Here is a 16,240-nt window from a genome sequence, read left to right on the forward strand (position 1 = left end):
GGGGGCTCCACACAATCACATCTGGGAACCATCCTCCAGATCATCCCTCTGCGGTCCGGTTGTAATAATTGCACAAATAAACGTGGGCGTCAGTGCATGTTTGTTCCGCGCACGACCGGAGCTGACTCACTCAGACAGTAAAAAGCAACGTGACGACGCGGTGAGGGAACCCCCCCCCCTGCTCGCGTGCTTGTGGATCGTTCCTCCTCATCCAGGCGAGGTGAGCGCGGCGCACAGCGTCAGTCGGACCAGAGGGTTTGTGGATACGCAGCGGAGCGCGCACGGCTGAGGACTGTACACAGCAACTCACCAACACAAATGGATATTTACGTGGCTTTGTTATCGCTTTTCATTTTTACCAAACCAGGTGAGTCGGAGGCGCGCGGCACGCTGCGGGCACGGGGACGAATTCCATCTCGAATAACGGGAGCTTCTTGAGCTTTATATTTTGTTACGCTCCTCCTTGCGCGCAAGCGTGTGTAGATTTTTATATTTGTCTTGGGTTGTGTCTCTGGACTGCTGCGCGTTATGTATTTTTATAAGCATCTTGCAGTTTGTAGAGTGAACACATGAAATAAGCAGTAAAGGTGAGATGAGGGATGATGGCACCTTGCACCTTAAGCGTGTGCGCACAGACCAGCTCCCGTGCGTGGAGGGCGCAGGTGCCGGCCGCGGCCACAGATCCCATCGGGCGGCGTTTCCCTGCGCGTAAATTACAACTGCGTGACTTTTTCCATCTCAATCAGCCATTTTTATTGAGCAGCGGAATGCACGTCGTCAAAGTGCCCGTGAGTTTGATCCTCTCCGCTGCGCGTCACCTCCTCTAACCTTCATTTCTCTTCTCCAGCTCTGGGATCGGATCAAGATTACCAGATTGATATCATCCACGAACTTGACCTGGCTAATGCCACCTATGGAATTACCCAAGTGGCGGGGCTCCACAACGGCAGCAAAGCCTTCCTCTTCCGAGGTAACGCACGCACGCACGCACGCTGACAGTGTCCTCCTCATTAGTCGAAGTTCAGAAACGTCATTGTCTGTTGCACTGCTGCACACATACACACACGTACACACGTACACGCACGCACGCTCTTTGTTCCAGTAGTTGGTGTGAGCGCAGACGCGCAGCGCGCCACACCTTGTGGTGCCACGGTGTCAGGGACGGAACACTCCAGGGAGCCTCCTCTCGTAATTACTCCACATTTCATTTGTCCCGGGCAGGAGACGCTCCTGCTCTTCGCGGACACACTGTCGCTGTCTGTGTGTTGGATTCTTTTTACCACAACGCTCCACTGTTCCCACTGACATCCAATGCTGTGCCATGTATTGCTGGTGGTGGTGCTGGTGGTGGATGGAGATCAGGTGCGTCACAGCCAGAGGAGCCTGGTGGGCGCACAGCGTGTGGCTTGGATGTTTATTAAGAAAATAAGTACACATATATGTCAAGGCCTCAGGTCCTAACAGGGATTAATAACATGATAAACTGCCGACATGTTGGTGTGAGATGTGTTTCCAGCGTCAGGAGATCACTTTCCTTTGCTCTCTCGCTTCCCCCTCAGCCTTCAGCTCAGAGAGGCAAGTTGTTAGAGACGAGAGAGAGAGAGAGAGAGAGAGAGAGAGAGAGATACAAAGCACAGAGAGAAACCTGGAGACATCTGGATGACAGTGTGAGAAGAGTGTTGGATTGTTGTGTGTTCTGTTTCCTGTTAGGAAAAGTGCTAGAAAAACCTGCCATAGCCACCATGCATTTGTTAAAATTCATTTTCAATAGCTTGACCACCAAAGGAAGCAGGTATGGGTTCATCAGTACTTTTATCCAGTTTGATTCCAGCTCAGTGGAAATACTGAAACTTTACTTTCTGTTGTGAGAATATTCAAAATTCAAAGACACTGGCACCGACACCAGCAGCTTGAATCCAAAACAGGCAGCGATGGGGGTTGAGACTGATATTAGCATAGTGGAAGTGTATTTTGTGTGTGTGTGTGTGTGTGTGTGTGTGTGAGCTTGATTGTGCGCGTGCATGTGGTCTTATTTTCTTGAGTGCTTGGCTTGCTGTGCCCCTGGCTCTGTTTGAATGCAGGCAGGGCGGCTTGGCCAACGCTGCCGAGTTGGAGCCATCCAAGATGCAGGGCTGGAGGCCATGGGGGGGGTGCACAGCCTCGCTCCTCATTTGACACACACACACACACACTCACATGCACACACACACTGACTCCGAGCTGCTCTCCCCTGCGGTTTCCAGGCTCCCAGGGCGGAGGTGCAGGAGTCAGATAGTGTGGGAGCGGCAGCCGATCCAGCAGGGAAACCAGTAACCCTGGGAGGACGCATGTGTCGTGACCCAGTTAACACGCTGCCCACCCAGTCTCCACTTCCACGGCCCTGTGACCCACATCGCTCCTCAGAGCAGCTGCAGCCAAAGTTGTGTAAAGTGTAGGAGTTGATGCGGCCACAGTTCAGAGTAACAAACAGCCCGTGATTAAGTGGCTGGTAGAAACCTTCCCTCAGCCGCTGTGTCTGATTGGGTCAGTGATTATTCACGATGACTTATGGAGGCTGTGTGCAATCATGTTGTGCTCCGAGCTCAATGGCATATTTCATCTGTTTGATTGTGTAAATGGCGGGAGAAGCCGATTGTGGCACTGGTGAATTGGCCAGTGTTCCAATTAGCGTTTATAACTCGGGGAGAAGGGGGGGCTCTGCATGGCCGTGTCCTCGTCTGGACGCTGGGACCAGTATAACCACTGATTTACAATGATAGATAGGACCAGTTTGGGAAAAGTCTGATCTCACGGTGCAAAGAAGGATAAACGACTCTCATAATCCTGCTGGGCTCCGATAGGGAGGAACACAGCTCGGCTAATTGCTCGGATATTCGCCTGTTTGTTGTACTTTGTGTTTTGTGTTTCGATGTGGGATCTCCTGTGATGTGTTGAACACAGTTAATTTGTCCAGATGAGAACCTGACCTAGTTCTCTCATCCTACATCGGAACCCAGATTGTGAACCTCATTACTCCGTCTCCCCTTCACCCTCCCGCCCTACCCCCCACCCCACCTTCCATTCAGAGAAGAGACTCAATCACAGGCATATCCATTCCAGGTCCCAGAGAGGATACTGCAGGTCTTCACTCAGTTTCTAGCATCAGGAGCCATTTATTTTAGAGATGGACTCTGAAAAGAGTTTGCCAGACTTCTTCTGGAGTTTGCCCCCCCCCCCCCCTCCGGGAGATTCTCCAGTCAGACGTGGTCACAACAGAGCAATGGTCTCTGGATCCTCCAAACTGAGGGATGGATATCAATGGAGTTGACCCGTGTCACTGAAACCCCTCAAATTTCATCTTGTTTTTGTGTTGACATCTTCGTCAGTCTTCTACGTGTGTAGACATTTATATTCTTTTGTCGATCACGTGTTAGAAACATCACCAAGGTGCCCCCTTCGAGATAATCTTCTGCTTTATCCATTATTTATTCTTTATTATGAATGAGTTTTTTACTCAAGCTCTGGCAGGAAAACACTACACACCATACACAATGTCCTCAGCAACCGACTCAGACGTTTGTTGCAGCTCTTGACCTGAGTCTGCTCCTGAGTCTGGATGTTTCCAGACTGATTCCGTCTGTCGGGGTCGGGCAGGGTCCTCGCTGCCTCGCAGATGGTTTCTGTGTCCGTGTGTGAAATTGTGTAACACCAGAGTGGATCCCAGCAGCTCTTTGATCAGCCCTGATAATGAGGGACATCATATTCACCACAGGGGAAAAATGAGCTTTTCTGACCCAGGACCAGAAGCGTGAGGTGTGTGTTAGGGAGAAAATGATAACAGTCGTCCCTTATTATCACCAACAGGGAGGTTATATTTAGTTGTGTTTATCCAGTGATCGTGTATCTGCTGGTGTGTCATGGCCACTGCAGTATAGACATAGGAGTATATGGAATATATGAATATATAGCTGTTGTATTTGAATGGCCTTTTGTTGAAATGACTGCTTATTGTCATTTGGGCAGAATCACGTCACGATGATCAGTTTCTCTCAGTTTCTTTCATATCTAATAACAACTTGTAGATTTGATGAATTACAGACAGTTCATCACTTACGGGTTATTTGATTAATTTGAACACTGTTTAGTCGAATAGATTTCTGTTTCTCACACAACTCGTTGGAAACCGAGTTAGCGGTGAATACATGGAGACCTGTACTCTCCATTGACTCTCCTGCTCAAAATCATTACCGTTAAATAGTTAAATGTTGACAACGAATGCAGCCTGGATTCTGATATCCCTGAAATCTATACGCACGCCTCTTATCAGCCGTTTAGACCAATTATCCTGAACATATGACAAGTGTGCAGCCGGGTTCTAGGACTGAAATGCTCCTTAATTAACGCTCTATCGACCCGGCTGTCGATTCTAATCTTTTGTTATTTTCGAATCCCATTAAAAGCAGAAATCCACACAGAGCCACTTCACCACTGAACAGCTTAGTACCTGTTGCTCTTCACCTTCAAGGGTTGAAGTAGCATATTTGATGATTCCTGATGGAAGAGTTTACTTTAAATCATAAAATAAAGAAACTAAAAGCAATTACTCCACATTTTGACAATTGGATTATTTTCTTTTTGCGTGATGCTAGTTGAATATAAATCTACAGCTCATTGCTTAACAAATTTCATCGAGTTCATTTAAGAAAACCACTTTATAAAAACTTTATTGTCTTTTGAAACCTTCCACCTGGCACCTGAGGCTTTCCTTAAGAGTTACTTACGTTGCTAGCGAATCACGATGCAGCTAATTAGTCACATGTCTTGGAAACGATATAAACGTTTTAAGTAAAGAACCATTTGTTGTCTTCACGCTCAGTTTTTGAATTTCCTTTTTTAACCTTTTAGATAAAGCTTCTTTCCCCAGATTCCAAATAGCTCAATCTTCAATTCGAACAAATCCTGTTTCTCATCTCACTCTGTACATGAAGCAGAATACACCTGTTCCATTGTAAATCTGTTGTAGACCATCTAATTCCAGCTGACATGTGAAGTTATTTCCCCCGTACATACTGGAGGGATCCTCTGGTAAATAATGATGCATCTGTACGTGGGTGGGATTCCTCATTGCACCAGTGTTATGATCTCACTGGAGCTTGATGGTGTGTCAGTAGTTTGAGGTTTGCCCAAACTGCCGTAATCTCCCCTTTAGTCATTCCTCCCTCTCAACAATGTGGAGAACCAGTGGAAGAGCAGCTTCTGTGGAACAGAGCGAGTGGACGGTGGCCGCCCTCTGTGAATGAGTCGCTTCACAAGGACTTCTATTGTAAGGACCGATGGACTGGAAGGAAGAAGATGAATTTGTGATTGACTAAATTAAATAAAGGGACTCCTCTGTTGTACAGGATCTGCTAAAAATACTGAAACCTGAATCCAGTCTTTTAGAAATTATATTTCTAGCCAGTTGGCTCCTGTTCTGAAGCTTTCCTCACTGGGACCAATCAAAACCACTGTTTATTTTGGCCATTGGTTTGTGTGACTATTAGCAGGATTATGCAAAAACAGCCAATGGGCCAAGAAAGATTCTTACATTTTCAGATCCTTGAGATTACTCAGAGGATAACTCATGGATCTTGATGAGTAAAATCTGATTGTGGATCTTTAGGCAGAGTTAAAAGTGAGTATATCTCTGTCCTGAGACCTTAGAACGTCTTTTACTTCAACTCTCCTTCTCCTCCTCCAGTGATTCTACTACCCAACTCTTGATTTTGTTCCAGAGGTGTGAGCTCCCGCCACATGGAGCAGAGCGGTAATAACACCGGTCATCACAGAGGTCTCATCTTTTTCTGGAGAAGTCCTCAAGTGGCTGCGGCTGCCTCTTATGGGGGCCTGGGGCAAAACACTTTTCTCATTGTGAGGAAAATATGTGTTTTGGTGAAAGTTGAAATAGGCGAGTTACAAGCAGCGAAATTGGCAACTGCAAAATTGCTCAATTTTTGCAATTGCTCGCAAAATGAAAAGAAAAATGTAACGCGTCTCAAACAGTGGAGCTACAGAGCGGACATCACTTTATTAACAGCAGAAATAAAACCAGCAGCTGTTGGTTTACCACCTTGTTCTTCAAAAACCACCCAGAACCACACAGGAAGTGGAAGATCGACCTCGTTGTGAAAGACGGACTGAAGGCAGCTGTCAGAAGAGACTGTGTGATGAAGAGGGTTTATTTTATTTTGTTTTATTCACAGTATGAAGAACACTTGTGTAATTTAATTTATTGTAATTGTAGCGCAGCTATGATGGAGTGGAAGAAACTGCTTTTAAAGATTTATGTAATTCAGGGTGTCTGCAGTTTAAAAAAAATATATAAAATTGAAAAATCAGAATTTCTGTTGGTAAATTCAATCCAAATATCCTGTCGGCCTATTTAGTCTTAAATACATTGTTGTAGGTTTTAATTATATCAATGTTTATTAAACACTTTGATTCCATCGCAGTGTAACAATCATGAAGATGCTTTTCAAACAAACCTTTTCTTCTGTGTTTCTCATCCACAACAAAAACTGAGATTTTTTAACAAACACCCTCGAAAGTGTCGATTTTCAATAACGTCTTCTGGAACTTTGACGTCAGTTTAGTTCACACGTTTGCTTTGTGTAAAGAGAACGTGCCACAAACAACAACAACAACATAAACACTACATGCTGCTTTCTGTACATTTGATTGGCACGTAGGTCCAAGTACAAGTTTGCTGCGACAGATAACGCGATGATTCCAGGTCTATTCTCCACTCACCTTATTCAATATTAGTGAAGTGTAACCACTGCTCTTCCATCGTAGCTGTCCTACTTGACACCGGTGTTAAATTTCATTAAGATCTTAAATTGAACCGGTTGAAACCTGCAGTAAACATCATGTTGTGCTGTCAGTCCGAACTTTCAGGGAGAGGAAATCTGAGCAGAAGAAAACCTGACATGAAATCCTGCACTTCAGAGAAATGGAGCAGAAACCCGGTTGCGTCAGAGACTGTTCTCAGGATCTTTTTCTCAGGGAGCTAACGGCGAGATTGCCTCAGCTCAGACGTGAAAGCAGCAGGTTTCTCCACACCTCTCCTGCTCTGTCAAAAGGAAGAGCGGGGGGGGATATGGTAGGAAACATGAAATATAAATGATCGTGTGTCTCCATGAAAAACTTAAATTTCATGACGGCAGAAGAAGAAGATAGAACTTCATTGATTTCTCCCTCAAAGAAAAAAAGAAAGAAGAAATAATCACGCCGACAAAACTTCCCGGTATCGATGAATCTGTCGAGACTCCAGAACTGTAGGAATAATGGTTTGACGTCTTTTGAGGCCGAGACACAGCGATTACTGCTGATTACCATGATTACTGTCTCTGAATGGAAGGGCTCCTAATTATCTGTAATGGTGGATGTGTTCATCATCACGCAACTATCAGGGAGTGTGTAGTCACAGCTGTGTGTGTGTAAAACAGCTTCTATTACAGTAAAGCTATCACAGTTTAAATATATTAATTGGCTTTTAATTTCTACCTGTCAACACTTGATCAGAAAGTTACCATTTAATGAAGAATCTGCTGCTTCCTCCACCGTCCACTTGTGCATCTGTGAGCTGGGTTTGTGAAGAAGTTATGGACGATAGTGAAAAGTGACATCTCCACATTGGATTGAGTAAACGAGTGGTCTCCTGGTTGTCTAGTAGTTAAGGTGAAAACCACTTAGCCGCCATAGCACACCGCTCTGCCACACAAAATGAAAGGAGCTGCTGCCATGTGCAAAACGGTAATTGGCGCCTCAGTAGAGTGGACAGCTCATGTTCCCCATGTTCATATGGGAACGAGGAATATTGATGTAATCTGCAGCCATTTTTTTATTACAAGTCGATGCCAATTGAATTAGAAACAGTGGAACCTTTAGTTGTGCAACATGAAGAAAAGGTTTCCCAGTGCTCTGCTTTGTTGATTGTTGGTTACGCCTATAGACTTGATGTAAAGATGGACGACTCTTTCTTTTGTGCAAACATGAAGCCAAAATGTCCTAGACACGGGGGCCGCCATCTTGCTTTTTAGGTCATTGAGCAGTTATCCATCCTACTCCATCCTGATTTTACAGCCTGAAACAACTGAAGCCAAAAATGACAGAAACCATCTATTTGGACACTTTAGGCTGGTCTCTGTTATCTGGACAACTTGTCTGATATGTTGTCTGTCTTTATTCAGTCTATGGTAACACCTGTATGGAAATTGCTGCCAACCACAGTGGAGCACACTATGGCGGTGATTTATAACTCTTTATAAATAGATTTGGTGACTGGGGGAGTAGCACAGGTTGCCAGTTTAATCGTAGAGCCCAACATATAGAGACCATTCACACTATGGTCAGTGTCCAACAAACCCCTAGTCCCAGTCTACATGTCTGGTTCATGTCTGGACAGTGAGACACGAGGAGAACATGCAAACTGAGATCTTGTCTGTGATAAGCATCAGTTCTGCTCAATGAAAAGATCCGACAGATTTCCTTCCTCTGCTCCACGTTGTTGTTTTAAAAAAACGTTTTGCACCAGGATTTCTCTTTAAACCGAGCTTTAACCTCAAATCGAATGTGGTGCTGACAGGTCTCTGTAAATCGATACCAGTGCTCCGGCCCACTTTGTTACCAACAGGGTTTTAATCCGTTGACTCTGCAGCACAGAGACGGTGTTTCGTGATTTAATTGATGTCTCGTTCCGTCTGTCTCGTCACAGATTGTTTCCTCGACACTTAAACGGGAGAAGAAAAGTACGTTGAACCCAAATGTTTGGCCTTTATGTTTTTTATTTATTTATTTACCCTCGGGGGTAACAGAGGAAGCGAGAAGGTTAACAAGACGGGCAGATGAATCCACGTGTCACCACAGACTCCTCCTCACTGTATCAGGGCCGTGTGTGTTTCTCTAAATATGTCGATGTGTGATGTGCTCCAGTGAAATGTGTTCATGTTCGTGTCAGTGCGACATGGCGGGCGTCCGGATCCGTCTGTTTTCTCTCTCTCTCTCTCTCTCTCTCTCTCTCTCTCTCTCTCTCTCTGTATCTGATATAACATGAACAAGGAAATGGAAAATTAAAAGGGGCTGGAATTAGCTCACAATTGCAGATGCTGCATTGGTTTTTCAGAATGAAATGCAGGTGATGACAAATTTTTTTAATTTCTTGTTAAAACCCAAAAAGCAGCAGCCGAGTATTTTTTTTTTTTTTTTGTCGCAGGCCGTTTCTGCGCCATTCCTGCAGGTCTGGAGTGAGCAGGCTGGAAACTGGGAGGATTCACTGAGGTCTAATTCGCTCCTGCATCCGTGTTGTTGCTATTTATACCCCCCCCTGCACACACACACACACACACACACACATACAGACACTGACAACACACATAGCAGCCGCACACATTCCCCGCCACCGAATCCGACGGAGGCTATCAAACCTTGCATCTTTTATGCATGAGCTTCCTGTGCTGTCCTACTGCTGCAGGAGGCGAGACACTGGTCCCACCTCAAAGGACCCTCGGTGGAATTATTACGTCTGAATTATTCATCGCACACGAGGGCGATATCTTTTAAAGGGACAGTCGTGTCTCCCCCCCCCCCCCCCCCCCGCTGTCAAATTAAAGCCCGGTTGGAGGAACGAGGGCCGGAGTCGAGGGGCTTCGGTCAGAGGTGGAGAACCTGATCTCATCTCTTTGCATCTGGCAAACCAGTGTGGTGTTTAAACTTCTGGTTGTTGTGTTTGTAGAGACATTGTTCAGCACCCTCACATGTAAAGCTGTATTTAAGATGTGCACCTTATAGCCTGGACGTCTTCGTGCTGAATGTGAAAACGCAAATATCTAAGCCAAGAATAACATTTTAAAATACGGGACACTTAGTTGACGCAGACAAAGATGTCAACTTGAACAGGTTTTGAGAGCTTGTGGCGACAACAACAACAACAACAACAACAACACGTGATTTCTGCATCAGAGTTTATACGTCATGTCCCGCCTCCTGCCGCTTTGCCAAGGCTCCGCCCATCACCTGAATGTTTCAGACACTTTTCGTCTGATTTGTGAAAAGCAAACGCCTGGACCCGATCTTCCACATACAGCTCCACTGCTTTTTAATACTTCCTCTCAGAAATATGTTGTTTTTTATACATACCAGTGATGTTTTTATTCTATTTTTACTTCTGCTTAAGTCACTTCCAGCTGTGCATTCCTCCAATCACAGTAAAACATGGTGGTGGAAACTGCAAGTCTGACTCATTCAGCTTGTCTAACTGTGCTGCACACACACACACACACACACACACACATACGCACACACACACACGCACGCACACACACACACGCACACACACACACACGTACACAGTAAATAGTTACAGCTTTAATAATACCAGCACATATTGCAGCTCCCCACAGAGCTACAAGCTCAGAGGAGGCTGGACTTCTGCCTCCTTCATCAGTTCTTACGACTCAGAAGACTCCAGACAACTTTGCCCCTTTGTTTGTATTTCATCACCCTCAGACTTATTATAAACAAAAGCAAGTTAAAAATCAACCGTCTGGAAAAATTGTTGCAATGGATGGATGGACCTTTCTCTCAGAGAGCTCCCTCTACAGGCTGCCTCAAACTGCTGGTGGAGCAGCAACGAGCCTTCAGCACCTTCCTATCTCCATCAGGCTCTATCTAGGATCTAGGATCTAATTAGCCCTGCTTTGTCCTGCCCGGAGCCATTGTCTTTGTTTTGATGCTATCGGAGTTGCGCTGTAATTGCATTTACTTTCACTCCGCTGGCTTTATAACCTAAAGAAGATTGGAGTTTGTTCTGTTCTGACTAATCGCAGCTAACAACGTTTCGGTTGCATCTGCACACGATGCAGGAGATGGATCTGAAGCCAGCAGAAAGAACTTTACTGGCCAACAGACAGAAACCACACAGGAGGAAGGTTTCACGTTAGCATTGTAGCATCGAGCTAATGTTCGTGTTGTCACTTGCAGATTCACCGATGAATCGCAGATTAAAGACGCATAAATCAACATATTATATCACCTGACCTTAAATAAAGCTCCTTAAAACCTAAATATTTGGTTTTAAATTCATAATTTAAAACTCACGAGACAATTTTATATACAGTCGAATTTATCTTATGGTCTTTCCACGTTGAATAAATCACTATGAGCAGATCATTTTCTTTTTCTTTGTCCCTCATGCAGATTATCACCATATTCACATTTGTATATTTCTTACATATTGAGGAGTGAAGCATAGTTTACTGATATAAAAAAATATATAATGTATTATGTATAATGTATAGATCAGTCGGTAAAGTGTTGAGTTTCTCTATAATTTCTCTTTAAATCTGGAGGGCTCGACCTTAATATGTTAAAAACCTTTTATTCAATTGTATTCATCTTTTGCCATGCATGTAGTGAAGCACTTTGTAACCTTGTTTAGTTAAGTGCTATATAAATACAGTTATTAATATATATTTAATAATAAATAACACACTGCAGCGTGGCCCGAGTCTGAATTGAGTCTGAACTCGTCAAGATGAAAGCAGGTAACTCACCTCGTATCCTGTGATAACTGAGAGAGAGCAGGAAAGATCGTGATGCTCCGAGTTAAAAAATATAAGCAGAGCAGGAACATGCACAGTGAGTTATTATTATCTGATCCTGATCATGTGTTTTTATATTCAAATCCCAAATCAAATTCCCCGTTATTTTCATGCTCATTAAATAAATGCAGACTTATTTATCTCTCAAACTTTATTTTTGCGATCATGATCCAAATACTGAAGAATATGGTTGAAAAGTTCACGTATGATATGAATCCAGGTTCAGTTTGGAGACGGTTCACACAGTCTCTCAGTCTCTCAGTTTCTCTCTCTCTCTCTCTCTCTCTCTCTCTCTCCGCCCTCCACTTCAGAACAAACTAACATTTTCAGCTCTCGCTCCACACTCTCCGGCTCTGGCTCCTTTTCTCTGACAGAATAATATCCGAGCATGAAAGTAACTCCTTTTGAGATAACGTCAGAGCGCTGCAGCCAACAGGCGGCTTCTCATGTCTGATCCACCAGATTAAAGTTTGGATGAGACAACAATAACCTAACATTCTTCATCATTCATTAGTCGGACTGTTTGGCAACAGGGTGAATTAATTATTCAACTATTATAATTATATTATTTGATTTAAATTCAGGCAGCAACTAAGAAGATAAAAACCCTGAGATCTATATTTAGTGAATTCTTCAAAGCAGTTTTGGATAATATGTGTTTAAAGAGTAAAACTCAATACAGAGATAGAAAGTACTTTTGGATTTAGCAGCACCGGGCTCATCTCCTACAAGGTGGTCACGGTGTTTCGTGGATTAACTGCCCCCCCCCCCCCGTGCAGCACTCACCGGATTCAGCCGTGGCATCTTCAAGGCAGAAGCTGTCAGTGACGGTGTCTTTAAGTCTTTAAGTTGAGCTGAAGCCTGTAACGTGCGGCAGCAGCCACGGAGCATCTCGCTCTTTAAACCACGTGAACACCTTCACCAGACCGACGTGGCTGATTGTCATGTTTACAGCGGAGGAGAAAGTTCCCACGCCTCCAGGGGATCCGAGCAGGAAGTTCTCAAACGTGTGGAAGGAGCTCGCTGCTTGCACGTCTCCAAACAGGTCCGTGTGACAGCTGTGGATTTACTGGTTGTCAGACCAGTGCGGCTTCCTTTAAGGCCCCTTAGAGCCACAGTGTCAGACTGGGCTTGAGTGAACGTGTGTGCTTATGCAGGTGTTTGGTGATTCTTACCCTGAAGGGAAACAGTGGGCATGAATCTGATCTCATCTCTGGGGCCAATGTGTCCGACCATGAAACCCAATGCAGGTTCAAATATCCTGTGCTGAGATTAAAGGTTCAGCCTCTGGGGAGTATGAATGTCCTTAATTTAGGGCAATATTATTTAATATATTTAATAATTGACCTTTTTTTTCCCTTTATGACCTTATACATATCGAAGGGGGATTTTTGTATTGACCTCTGGTGGCTGTGTGAGATCTGAAAACATCTTGTTTTGTGACTTGTTAGTCAGTGAAGGAAATGTTTTGACAATCTATATGATTAGATCTTAATATATTTTGTGTCTATCCTCACAGAATTGACAATCACATCCAGCTGTTTGTGGCATTTTATTGTTTTATCTGCCGAGCAAGCGTCCGTCAGTGTCAGGTTTGATTTCCCCTGAAATTAATTTGCGAGAAAAATACTAATGATGCGTCTAAATATGAATAACTGAGTGTATGTATATCTCAGAAAGTCATTAGTGAAGGAAGAAGCAAACTTAACTTCCAGGAATGAAATCATTTATTTGTCTTCCATCCTTTCTAAAAAAAATGTGGCTCTCCCTCTGGAACACGGTGTCTTTTAAATGATAAAATCTGAATCATAATGTTGAGTTAAAGAAAGAAAGAAAGTGAGAAGCTGTTGCTGACGAGCTGGTGACTCGTTTGGTTGATGAGACCTCTGGGCACACAAACTGCAGCTACACAAACTGTAGCTACACAAACTGTAGCTACACAAACTGTAGCTGCGTGACAGAAGAGTTGAAGTCAGATGAGATCTTGGTGCATCTTGTTTGCCGAGTTCTCTCTCAGCCCCGTCGGCGGTGTGTGCAGATGCTGCTCTGTACTGTACCTTCCTCGGTGTTTACGGCTCCAGCAGGAGGAAGGAGTGAACGGACGAGTCTCCAGTGAAGGATCAAAGAGTGGCTGGATGTGAAAAATAAGAAATGTGAGCCGTCATTTTGTTTTAGTCAGGGTTAGAGGAAGAGGAGGCGTCTCAGAAACGCAGCCCGAGATAATGCAGCTCTTCATGTCGGACAGTTTTGTCTCTGAGGCGAGACGGAGAGCTTAAAAGTGAGAGGGGCTTTGAAGGAAACCAGGGAGGCTGCTTCAGTCCTGCTGCTAAATTAATTTGGCTCGCTGCGTGCTCCTTGAGAAGCCTTCACATCAGAAATAAGGAATATTTAAGAGAGGAACACGCTCAGCTTTATTTTGGGGTTTTAAGATCCTGATGGAGGCGAGTGTTTCTATTGGGAAGTGAAAACGACTCAGTGGGACGTTTAGCTCCCCCGTCGCCCGGCTGCTCCGCGATGAAACCACATTTCAATTCTGGAGACGTTCTTATAAATACCAGTCCCCTGAAGATCCATGAATTATTCTCTGAGAAATGAAAATGTTGAAGAAACGTGGAAAAAGAAAGTCCTGGATCCCTCCCCCCCCGCCTTCCTTTCCCACACATCCCCCCCTTCACAAGATATCATGGAAATCAGTTGAGTAGTTTTTTATTTAACCCTACAAACAAACAAACAGACAAACAAACAAACAAACAAACAAACAACCAAACAAACAGACTTTGCAGTGATTCCCAAGGTGTCGCCCTAAAACCCTTATTACAGTCACCGAGGCTGGAAATTCTACAGTTTAAACCATCAGCTTATTATAAGTAAATACAATTAAAAAACAAAAAATGTAGAGCTTGAATTAAGAAAATCAACTTCTCTGCATTGATTATTCTGTAAAAAAAATAAGTTGTTATTTTGGAAATCAGCCCTGATTTGGTTCGTTTGATTCTTGTGAGATTTACAAGAAACCGAGTTTTCCTCCGTCTCACTCTTCAGGTTCTCGGTCGTCACTGAGATTCTGTTGTTTCAGTGAAACGAGAACAAAGAGCAGAACCGAGAGTTCCTTGAATCCACACGTGACACGTCCCAAGTTAAGATATAAGATGAAAAGCTGGAGGATGCTTTGACCTTGTAGACGCATGAACTTGAATTGATCATCAACATGAATTGATTTCAATTGATTAAACAGTTATTGTAGAGGGGCGAGAGCAGCTCAGAGTTTTACACCCCGTCTCCCCCTGGAAGATTAAAACCTGAACGGAGCCTGTAAAGAACGGAGACATGAACAGGAAACACTGAAGTACCTGCCGGCCTCACACCAGCGCTTTATTAACACTAAAGCTTTAACTTCACACCGGCAGGTGACTGAGGGCTGCTCGTGTGTCACCGTGACAGAAAGAGAAGCAGAAACTGCACCAAACCCCCCCCCCCCCCCCCCCCCCCCCCCCACACACACACACACACACACACACACACACACCGGTGGGAGGAAGGCCACATGGATTCATCAAGCTCATGTTAACGCTCAGCTCGCATCTCCGTGCCCGAGAGAGATAGCGTTTGTCATGAGGACCGGGGGGATGGAGGGGGGAGGAGAGAGTGGGGGGGTGTAAACATCTGGAGTGCCATTTGTTTTTAATAATTCATCACTTCTGACTTCATAATCAACCGCGTCGCAGTTCCAAGTCACTAAACTCGGCGGCTTCCTCCCCAAACGAAGCCCCGCGTGAATAATCTGTCAGCGACACGTGTCGAGGGCGCAGCCGGGGAAACCGCTCGGCACGCAGCCGGGAGTTTGAATCTCCAGTCGGGGGGGATTTGATGAGTCGCCTCCCGCCCGCTTTGATGTCCTGTTTGCTCCGATACGAGTGGGGGGGGGGGGGGGGGGGGGGGGGAGACGTGTGTGTCTTTATTTTATTTTTAGAGAAATATTTGTGTGTTTGTTCACTGTGACGACAACTTACAGTGTGTTTGTTAAAGACTAAAGAGGCACTAAGACTTTAGGACTTTAAGCACTTGTGTGTGTGTGTTTGTCAAACTTTGTGAAACTGACACCACTGATTAAACACACAAATCCTGCACATGTAGTATGCGTCAGTTTGACAGATATTGAGATTGTTGTGATTGTGTTGCAATTTATCGATCATTGCAGAATCGCTCTATCTTGATGTTATCGGCTTCATATCGGGGATCATATCATAAAGAGAGTTACCCTGTGATTGACGCCCGAGTGTGTCCAGTAATGTCTAGTAAATAAACTCACAACATTTAACAGTTCCAGCTTCTTAGTTGTGCAAATCTCCTGCTAGTCGACTTTGGACCTAACAATTGATCGATTAATGGAGACAATTGAAAACACATTGATGAATGTAATTGTTGGTCGCAGCCCAATTGATTGTCACTCAGTAATTATCCTGTGAACACTGACGTAGAAAACCTGTCTTTATCCTTTTTACTTTCTTTTTACAGCTTCAGTTCCCTGAATGATATAAAACACAGGATTAATAATAATATATATTTGTCCGATGCGGAGATATGCTACGAACAATATCTTATAACAAAACATAACTTAAACA

At 44.3% G+C, this 16,240-nt stretch overlaps 1 protein-coding gene across 2 annotated transcripts in view; it reads left to right on the forward strand.

The window, feature by feature from the left end:
- Positions 1-261: 261 nt before the first annotated feature.
- Positions 262-16,240, forward strand: part of LOC133957167 (protein kinase C-binding protein NELL1-like) — a 198,575-nt gene continuing 182,596 nt past the window's right edge. For both annotated transcript variants that reach the window (XM_062392661.1, XM_062392738.1), the window contains exons 1-2: positions 262-367; positions 848-970. In XM_062392661.1, the coding sequence (XP_062248645.1) occupies positions 319-367; positions 848-970 (172 nt within the window). In that variant the 5' untranslated portion in view covers positions 262-318. The remainder of the gene's footprint in view (positions 368-847; positions 971-16,240) is intronic.

The sequence above is a fragment of the Platichthys flesus genome, chromosome 1 (assembly GCF_949316205.1).
Source record: "Platichthys flesus chromosome 1, fPlaFle2.1, whole genome shotgun sequence".
Taxonomy (NCBI): domain Eukaryota; kingdom Metazoa; phylum Chordata; class Actinopteri; order Pleuronectiformes; family Pleuronectidae; genus Platichthys; species Platichthys flesus.